We start from the raw sequence: 9,969 nt of genomic DNA on the forward strand, positions 1-9,969 counted from the left end.
GAGCAACATACTGTTCATCCTCATCTACCTCTTCCTTTTTCCCTTGTTTTCTCTCTCTTTCGTGTTTGTCTGCGCTGTGTCTCCTCTTACTCTAACCTCACTCTCCTCTATTGCCTGCCAGTCCGATGCAGACTGTGTGAATTTGCTGCTGTAGTCCCAGACACCCAGACACAGTGAGTTGCGAGCCAGACGCCCACTCTGCTCCTGTCTCTGCCCAGAGCTCACCGAGCCTCTATTTACTTCTGCAGCCTAATCATCAGTCCAAACAGGCTCTTTTATATCTCATACCTTGCTGCTCCATTTATTTCACCTGTGTTGTTTCCTGCAGATCACTGTTTTATTTATTCATTCATTTCTCTGTGGCAGGGCTGAGGCAAATAATCTCACTGGTTGAATTAAAACTTCACTGAATGGAACCACAGAGAACCAGCACAGGTTTTCATTTAAGGGCCAAAGGGCAAAATATTAATTTGAATTATTCATGTCCCCTTTTTCAAATATAATGTCACACTGGAGCCAGTAGTAGGCTCCCATTGGTTAGCATGTACTTGCCTACTTTAATTTAGTACAGTTCAGTTTAGTACATGACACTTGCAATTAATTACAAATTTGTTTGCTAATATGTAAACTAATAATAGTAATACACTATTGAAAGGCACAATATAAACTGAAATGGAAGGCCTAAATTTTACTTTTAGCACTATATACATTTCATATTATTAAGATATTTGTTCTTCCTGCCTGGACTGTGCTGGAGTTTCCTCTCTTTTTTATACTTATGGCACTGATCGGTCAGTGTATGTGTGTTTTATTGTGCCCCTCCAGGTCTGCTCTATGTGATCCTGAAGCACATGGTTGACCGATACAACATCTACTATGCATACGTTCCCACTAAACTAAACCAGCGGATCCATAGAGCAGCCATCAGCCAGGTCATCATCGCTCCCCTCCTCTGCATGTTCTGGCTGCTCTTCTTCTCTGTGCTCAAATTAGGTATTTGATCACTGCCATGTATTTCCTGTTACAGTTTCTATAACTGTTCTGCATAATAAGTGTTTTAAATTTGTTTCACTCTCTCTTTAATATTGAAGGTCCAATGCATCCCATCACCCTCTTCACCTTAGTGTCCCTGCTCTCCTGTATTGCCTTTTCCCTCTTCCGCTTGTGCCTTAGGAAGCAACCAGACAAGTCAACGAGCTACCAGGTGAGCAGCTCCACTATAACTCAGGGACATCAGGTTTATCTGAGGAAGCAGTAATACTCAGTGAATATTATTTATTTTCTTTGTTTCAGATGTCTGATCAGCCAGCAGAGGGGACATTCACTGATGCAGACAGGAGTACCGTAACATCAACCACGGCCTCCAATGTACAGTACCACATTTTTCTCTTATTAACCAGTACAACATTCGACCTAGATCAAATTAGTATTAGATCTTAACTTGGTTCAAAGATATAATGTTGCAGTGACTCTGTACAATATAGTAACCATGATACATTTATAAGTTTAGGGATATTTACATCTTAATTGGGGAAAAATACCCCAAATTTAAAAGCGTACTCTCATCTCACACACTCCCTGTGAGTTGAGTGATTTACTGTGTGACACGATCATAAACTGTATGTTGATCTGGCTTCCTCAGCTGTTTGTGGCGTCCGTGCTGCTGGAGCCAGAGCTGGCTTTGACTCCGATGCCCTCCCCGGCCCACCACAGCTACGGCGCCATGGCTAGCTCCCAGGGTTCAAGCCACAACGCGGTGGAGGAGGAGGAGGGTGAGGAAGACCATGCCCAGACCCATGAGACTGAGCTCCAAGACCCTCCAGACCCCTGCTGCTCCAGCCCGCTCATGGATAGCCCTGTGGGCTACCAGTAACACTAAATCCTGCAAGCTGATTTCCACGTGTCCTTCACCTGGGGAACACAGATTGCTAAATGCTGCAATGCTGCGTTTTTGCCACTGACCTCAGACTCCAACTTAGCTGCCTCAGACCCCGAGATTAGACTGGGCTTGTTAGAAAGGATGAAGAACCTGAAGGAGCTTGAGAATACAGGAGCAGAATTCATATAAACATCACTATAAATGTATAGACATAGACACAACGGACATGAACCACACATCAATCTTGATAGAACAACTTAAATGTACAGATGATTTTAGTTGAACTATTGGATGCTCCATCACAGGGATTCCATCTTCTTCTGTGGCTTCATTTGCAAGTTAAAAAGGTTAAAAGTAATTGAAATGAATGGGGTGGAATTGCCTTTGGGTATCTATCAGAGATACTCTGTCCATGCAGTGCCACTTGGACATGAGCGGAGGTGAAAGTTTCCATCAGAGTGGGTGGTGTGAGCAGGCTTGCCCCAGCAGACTGACAGAGTGGTCTGGGCACTGGGTGATATCTGGTTCCTCGGCAGCAGAGCGCAGAGAGAGTGAGGGTGAGGGCAGCTAGTTGTGAAGCCATCTGCAGCGAGAGAGCAGACAGATGGAGGGCCGAATGTAACTCAGAGATGTACTGTAATAAATGTACACTCTCTCCACGGAGGCACAAGCAGCTTAACTTGTACCTGAAGCTTGTTGTAACTATTATCAATTCAAGGTTGCTATTTTTGCTACAGTATTTTTGGTGTCATTGATATTGTGCTTTGGGTTGGGAGCAGGTGCCACTGGAGTCTGGTCAAGGATTTGCAGAGCTGTCCCATTTTAATCAGAGTATTCCCTAATTATGCTGTTTTGATTGTATGTGACAGAATTGTATTTTTATTTATTTATTTATTTTGAATGAACAGTTGAATATTTTGGGAAATATTCTAATTTGGTTTATTGCTGAGAGTTAGATGAGAAGATAAATACCAGCTAGCTACCGGCAGGAGCTTAGCTTAGGCAGAGACGGGACTATTTCTTGGCTAGGCACAGTAACTTTGTGGATTCTTGTTGTCCCAAGCAGACACTCCAGGACGTTTGTTGTTGTTCTAAATATAAATAAGCTAAGTTAATCTAATGAGCTGCTAGCAGTAGCTTCACATTTAACAGACATGAGAGTGGTATCAATCTTCTTATTTAACTCTCGGCAAGAAATTGAACAAGAGACTCAAAAAGTAGAAGCACACCCTGGATTTACAACATTTTGAATATATGTCATGGAGTCTACTTTCTCTAACTTCAAGACAACAATGGAAATCTAGAAGAATTCATCCATGTTTCTAATTACATGAAATATCGAAAGTAACTTCAGCTTGTGTTACTACTAAAGCCATTATATTTATTTATTATTATATAAAATATATTATATTTTAGTTTCAAAAATACTGAAAACAAAAAGTATTCTGTTACTTTAATGGCTCAAAATCGTTTATTCACATTCATTTGTTTAGCGTAAAATGTTTTTGTGCTAAAACGTCACAAAATAGTAAAATTCAAAAAACACTATTCTACACCATGATTTCAGTCACAGTCCACTGCATGTCAGCTATGTTGTATAAATGAGGTATGCATTTGTATCCTTCTGTATCCCTAAGTCAAGTTTCGCACATGTTTATCTTATTGATTTACAGTCAGTCTGTATGTCTGCAAGTTTTGTATTTTGGCGTTATTTTTATTTCCTCATGGTGGGATGAAAGTTTTTCTCATCAAACTGAATGTAAACTAGATTGTAGTTTGTTTTTCATGTCTCTTGCTGTGCCTTGAAGAAAACTCCCTTTTGTGTGACAATCCAGCATGGCCTGAAATATGCTGCATGGACTGAAAACTAAAGAGCGGGGAAACAACCAAGTCATGAAACACACAACAACAAACTCAAAAACTCAACAACCCAGAGTAATGATTTTCATTCAACAGTCAATTACTAGTTAATTCTGTTAGTCAGAAGACAAGCAGTGAACTCCTTCCACAAAGATATTAACAAAACAATCTTAACACAAGATATGCTTTCTACCTTTTCCTGAATTGCTTTCAATCATGTCACATGGTCTTCATAAGAAGATTAGTTTGCTCTGTTGCCATAGGAAAAGTATATGTTTAAACTTTCCAATGTTCTGTGCACTTTTAGGACTCTCATCCATGTTGATAAATGTTGAGCTTAATCATTCATTTTTGACCTTATTGAGAAGAGACCCCTTTCAAGGTCCACTTACTTTCTTTTTCTGGAGTTTTCAAGTATGAGCCTTAGGCAAAATCTCGTTTTATGTCTACGTGTAAAAGAGTGTCATAAAAGTGCTCAGTATAATGGAAAGTTTGAACTTCTACAGCTCTGTGACAGCTCAGTAAACTTCATCTGCTGATAAAGACAGTGTGACATGGTCGAAAGTTCTGGAACAAGCAAGTAAGTGGATCCTGGGCGAAGACTTTTTGGTAAAATGCTGTTTCCAAGGTCAGGAATGACAACACTAAGCTAACTTACTGTGTCTTTATGTCACAGCAGTTGTGTCGCTTTTTTAAGATGTTTTGTATTGTGGCCTTGTTGGTGCCTTGTTGATTTCAATCAATATCCTTTCAGTTCTCAACTGCTGTTTTCTTTGACCATATAGATCTTTGTATGATGTAGCTCTTTGTCAGCTTTAAAAGCTGCTTCTCTTACATCTCTCAACACGTTTGACTAACGTTGATTGTCCTGTTGTTGATCAGTTCATATCAGTCCTCTCCCAGAACAGCTGAAAAACGTCTTGTTTGTCAGTAGAGTGGATTTCAGTACATTTTATGTTCTGTCTGAGAAGGTTTATTATAACTTTAATCATATTAAATCATATGCCTGTGAAGTGAAGTTTTTTTACTTTTTATTTTCAATTGTACTTTCATAACACTGATGGCATATTATTTCATTAAATGAGATGTATTGCTCCATTTTACAAGGAATCTAATTCTAATTCCTCGTGCTGTATAAAACAGATCAAAGCTGGCAGCAGAGAGGGTCTGAAGTGGTCAGTGCAGAGAATCATGAAGTAAAATCTATTTGGAAAAAAAAAACATCAAAGAGCATCTCCTGTGGCTTTCTCTTCCAGAAGCTAGTTTACAGATCATTAAACATGCTTTCCTTTGAAAAATACAAAATAAAACTTATTAGGATATTCTTAGTTCTAATGGCCATGCAAGAAAAGGATTGTCCATTTTTATGCTTAACTAGTTTTATTGTATCCTGTCATGTCTGTTCATATACTGGGTAGATACATCAGCTTTCCAGACGTGTCGATTCCTTTTTGCTCTTGGTTATGAAATGTGTGTCTCATACATGATTTCAAATTTGAGCCTGCTGTAAATGTGGGTTGTAATATCGCCAAGGAGTTTGAGGTTAACGGACAGTTTGCCTTTGATTGATCTGTCAGGCTAACGAGTCTTCATCTGTCAAAAGTGAAGTGCTGTGATCTGAAATTAAAATTAATTCAGCTCAATCCACTCATCTTGTGCCATGACCTCTTCATTACTCTCCTCTACTGTGTTCTATGATAAAGAGTTTCTGAGAGACATTGAGTCAGACTTCATGTGGTAAAAAGTAGTGCAATGTGCACAGGATGCCTTTAGGAGATGTGTACATTTCTTTTATCATTAGTCAGTACCAGTTTCTGACTTATGCTAAAGTTGACCATTTAAATCAATAATTTAATATTTTGAAAAATTCAGCTATTTGCTTTCATGCCTAGGGTCATATGACATGATTGAAAACACTCATTCACGCACTGTCATTGAATATGAATGTAGACTGTGCGGCTGTTTAGCCTAACTTAGCACAAAGAGTAGAAACTAGAGAAAACTGCTTTTTTTTTTTTTTTACATTTAGGGTTTAGCAGGCAGACAAACTAGTGAGATAAAACATGTCAATTATTGAGCTTTAGAGGTACATTTAGACAGGGACAGGCAAACTAGCTATTTTTACTGTTTCCAGGTTTGTGTTAAGCTTAGCTAACTGGATGCTGAGTTATATCTTCATCAAACTCTCAACAACAACAAAAAAACACATTTCCCAAAGTGTCAAACTACAGTGATTCCTCTGATCTGGCCGCCTGTCCAATGACAATCACCGAGCAGACACTTTCAGAGCAGGGGGGAGGGTCGGGTAATGAATGCAGGTGCATGTTAGCTTAGTGTCTGAAGCAGTGTGTCTGCATACAAACTAGCCTTGGGACAAGCCTCTGTACATACCATAGACCTCATGGGCCCCTGAAACCACATCAGTGGGTGGATGGTGCAATTAATTGCATGAGCATCTGCTTTTATCCAAACCACATTCGAAAGTGGTTACACCATAGTGCCAATGGCAGATACAGTTCCAGCAAAGTGGTGCACAAGTTTCTTTTTCTTAAAAACATCTCACACTTACTGGATAATTTTCCTGCACCCAAAGGGTTCATAAGGTGGTGGTGGTGGTGGTGGTGGTGGTGGTGCTGGTGGTGGGGGTGTTAGTATATAAAAGCATGCCCGCTATTATATACAGTGCTACTTCATTACCAAGACTTACGAAAGAAGAAAGAAAGGTCCCTGACATTTCCCATGTCACCCGTGGCAACTGCTGAGAGCCTGTTTCTCAGAGAAAGGTGAATTCCTCTGGGTGTGTGTCCCGCCGCTCACCTTTCTCCTGCCCAGATGCCTAGAATAGAAAATGTCTCTGCCTCCTGCAGCAGCCATATTGTCACTCCCATGTGGGTTAGTTTCAGCATGCAAATACAAAGTTGGTGTTGTTTAATATTTACATAATACAGAAGCTCAAAGTAGTAGGTTAGCTAATTAGTATGGAACTTTTAAAAAATCTGCCCTAGAGTATGGTATATTCTTCCAACATTTATATATAAGTGTATTTATGCTTTGTAGTGCAAAGTAAAAATGAGGCTGGAGCTTAGAGTCTTAGCAGGACATTGAGATTCAAGGTTCATCCTTGACCCTGGAATTAGCAGCAAAACAATCTTACCACAAAGTCCATTCAGTAGCTGTCAATAGCGGAGTGCTGTAAGAGACTATAACTCTATTTGGTAGCTGTTCAAGCTGTTTTTAATCATACCGCACAATTTTTCTAAACTTTCAGTCTGAACCTTGTGCTGACACTGTTTTGTGTATGTGATAGGAAGTGTCTCACGCTGGGATAACCTTTTTAAACTGAAAAGGTCTCAAGTATAAATTGCCCTCCTTCATTAGATCTAACGGTGGCAAGAACAGTTATCTGATGCAGCACACCAGGTCATTGCAGGGCATACAGTACAACCCCCACTGCTGTATACCTCAATTGCTACTTCACCTGTCATATGACTACCAGCTGAACAAGGAAGTAACCACAGAAAATCAATTGTCAGTGGATTTAATTGGATACGCTGTGTAAACTCACACAGTGATAAATTTGTCCTTGAAGAATTGGCCAGATTTCTTTGCTTGAACTGATCCTCTTACACTCAGGATTAGACTGGCAGTATTCTATATTTTAACATGTGTCTGGAAATATCAAGTAAAAAAAAAAGACATCGAAAAATAAATGAATCCTAATTGACTTTGTGGCCAAAGCCTGATATATCTTATCCCTCTGACCTCCATTGTTGTCGGAAAAAAACACATCAATGAGCCACACTGTTGGATAAAAATATATACGGAGGTAGATATGCCTTACTATACGAAGACGTTTTTTATGCCTTACTACACTATGAATTTATGACTTGTTGTACTAAGACGTTTTTAAGGACTTACTACACTATGACTTTTTATGCCTTACTATAATATGACATTTTATGTCTTATTATACTATGGAATTTTTATGCCTTACTTTACTATGATTTTCTTATACCTTATACATTTTCATGCCTTACTATACGATTACATTGTGATGGGGAGGCACGGTAAAATGGTGGATACAACTGTCTAAAACTATGAAGGTTCTGGTTTTGAAACCGAGGCCTGGGGCCTTTTTGTGTGGAGTTTGCATGTTGTCCCTATGACTGCTACGCTGTAATCCAGCTTCCTTCAGCAAAAGACATGGACATTACATATACAAAGACATTTTATGACGTTTTATACCTTACTACACTATGACATTTTTCTTAACTTTTTATATCTAACTGTACTATGTCCTTTTTATGACTTTTCATGCCTTACTATAATATGTTGTTTTTTAGACTTTTCATGCCTTCCTATACTATGTCGTTTTTTATGATTTTTTTTATACCTTACTATACTATGACATTTTGATGATTTTTAATGCCATACTATACTGTCAAATTTTTCTTACTTTTTATGTCTTGCTATACTATGTCCATTTTATAACATTTCAGGCCTTACTACATTACGTCGTTTCCATGATTTTTTATGCCTTACTATACTGTCGTTTTTATGACTATTTATGCATTGCTATATAATGTAATTTTGTAACTTTTTATGCCTTACTATACTATGTCGTTTTTATGACTTTTTATGCCTTACTATACTGTCGTTTTCGGGTTGTTTTATGCCTTACTATACTATGTAGTTTTTATGACTTTTAATGCTTTGACGTTTTATGCCTTACTATACTATGTCGTTTTCGTGATTTTTCATGCCTTACTATACTGTAACATTTTTATGCCTTACTACACTATGTCGTTTTTATGACTTTTCATGCCTTACTATACTATGTCGTTTTTATGACTTTTTATGCCTTGACTTTTTATGCCTTACTATACTATGTCGTTTTTCTGACTTTTTATGCCTCACTATGCTGTGACACTTTCATGCCTTACTATACTATGTTGTTTTCGTGATTTCTTATGTCTTACTATACTGTCATTTTTATGATTTTTTATGCCTTACTATACTATGTCGTTTTTTTCTGACTTTTAATGCCTTGACGTTTTATGCCTTACTATACTATGTCGTTTTTATGACTTTTTATGCCTTACTATACTATGTCGTTTTAATGACTTTTATGCCTTACTATACTTTGACATTTTTATGCCTTACTATACTATGTCCTTTTTATGACTTTTCATGCCTTACCATATTGTGTTGTTTTCGTGATTTTTTATGCCTTACTATACTATAACTTTTTCAAAATGTTTTATGCTTTCCTTTACTATATTGTTTTTATGACTTTTTATGCCTTGACTTTTTATGCCCTATTATATTATGTCGTTTTCATGACCTTTTATGCCTTGACTTTTTGTGCCCTACTATATTATGTCGTTTTTATGACTTTTTATGCCTTACTATACTATGTCCTTTTTATGACTTTTTATGCCTTGACTTTTTGTGCCCTACTATATTATGTCGTTTTTATGACTTTTTATGCCTTACTATACTTTGTCATTTTTCTGACTTTTTATGCCTTACGATACTTTGTCGTTTTCCTGACTTTTTATGCCTTGACTTTTTATGCCCTACTATATTATGTCGTTTTTCTGACTTTTTATGCCTTACTATACTTTGTCGTTTTTTTCTGACTTTTAATGCCTTGCCTTTTATGCCTTACTATACTATGTCCTTTTTATGACTTTTTATGCCTCACTATACTATGTAGTTTTTGTGATTTTTTATGCCTTACTATACTATGTCGTTTTCATGACTTTTTATGCCTTACTATACTTTGTCGTTTTTCTAACTTTTTATGCCTTGACTTTTTATGCTTTACTGTGCTGTCGTTTTTCTGACTTTTTATGCCTCACTATGCTGTGACACTTTTATACCTTACTATACTATGTCGTTTTTATGACTTTTCATGCCTTACTATACTATGTCGTTTTCGTGATTTTTTATGTCTTACTATACTATGTCATTTTTATGATTTTTTATGCCTTACTATGCTGTGACATTTTTATGCCTTACTATATTATGTTGTTTTCGTGATTTTTCATGCCTTACTATACTTTGTCGTTTTTCTGACTTTTTATGCCTTGACTTTTTATGCCTTACTATACTATGTCGTTTTTCTGACTTTTTATGCCTTACTATACTTTGTCGTTTTTCTGACTTTTTATGCCTTACGATACTTTGTCGTTTTCCTGACTTTTTATGCCTTGACTTTTTATGCC

General features: G+C 37.5%; 1 protein-coding gene across 2 annotated transcripts in view; it reads left to right on the forward strand.

Moving 5' to 3' along the window:
• The window catches only part of tmem63c (transmembrane protein 63C), a 30,352-nt gene extending 24,966 nt beyond the window's left edge, over positions 1 to 5,386 (forward strand). For both annotated transcript variants that reach the window (XM_023417318.2, XM_023417319.2), the window contains exons 20-23: positions 826 to 993; positions 1,092 to 1,204; positions 1,294 to 1,368; positions 1,643 to 5,386. In XM_023417318.2, coding sequence (XP_023273086.1) covers positions 826 to 993; positions 1,092 to 1,204; positions 1,294 to 1,368; positions 1,643 to 1,873 — 587 coding nt within the window. In that variant the 3' untranslated portion in view covers positions 1,874 to 5,386. The remainder of the gene's footprint in view (positions 1 to 825; positions 994 to 1,091; positions 1,205 to 1,293; positions 1,369 to 1,642) is intronic.
• Positions 5,387 to 9,969: the final 4,583 nt, after the last annotated feature.

The sequence above is a fragment of the Seriola lalandi genome, unplaced genomic scaffold (genome assembly GCF_002814215.2).
Source record: "Seriola lalandi dorsalis isolate HSWRI2012SDOR001 ecotype SW California unplaced genomic scaffold, Sedor1 jcf7180002054573, whole genome shotgun sequence".
NCBI classification, from domain to species: Eukaryota; Metazoa; Chordata; class Actinopteri; order Carangiformes; family Carangidae; genus Seriola; species Seriola lalandi.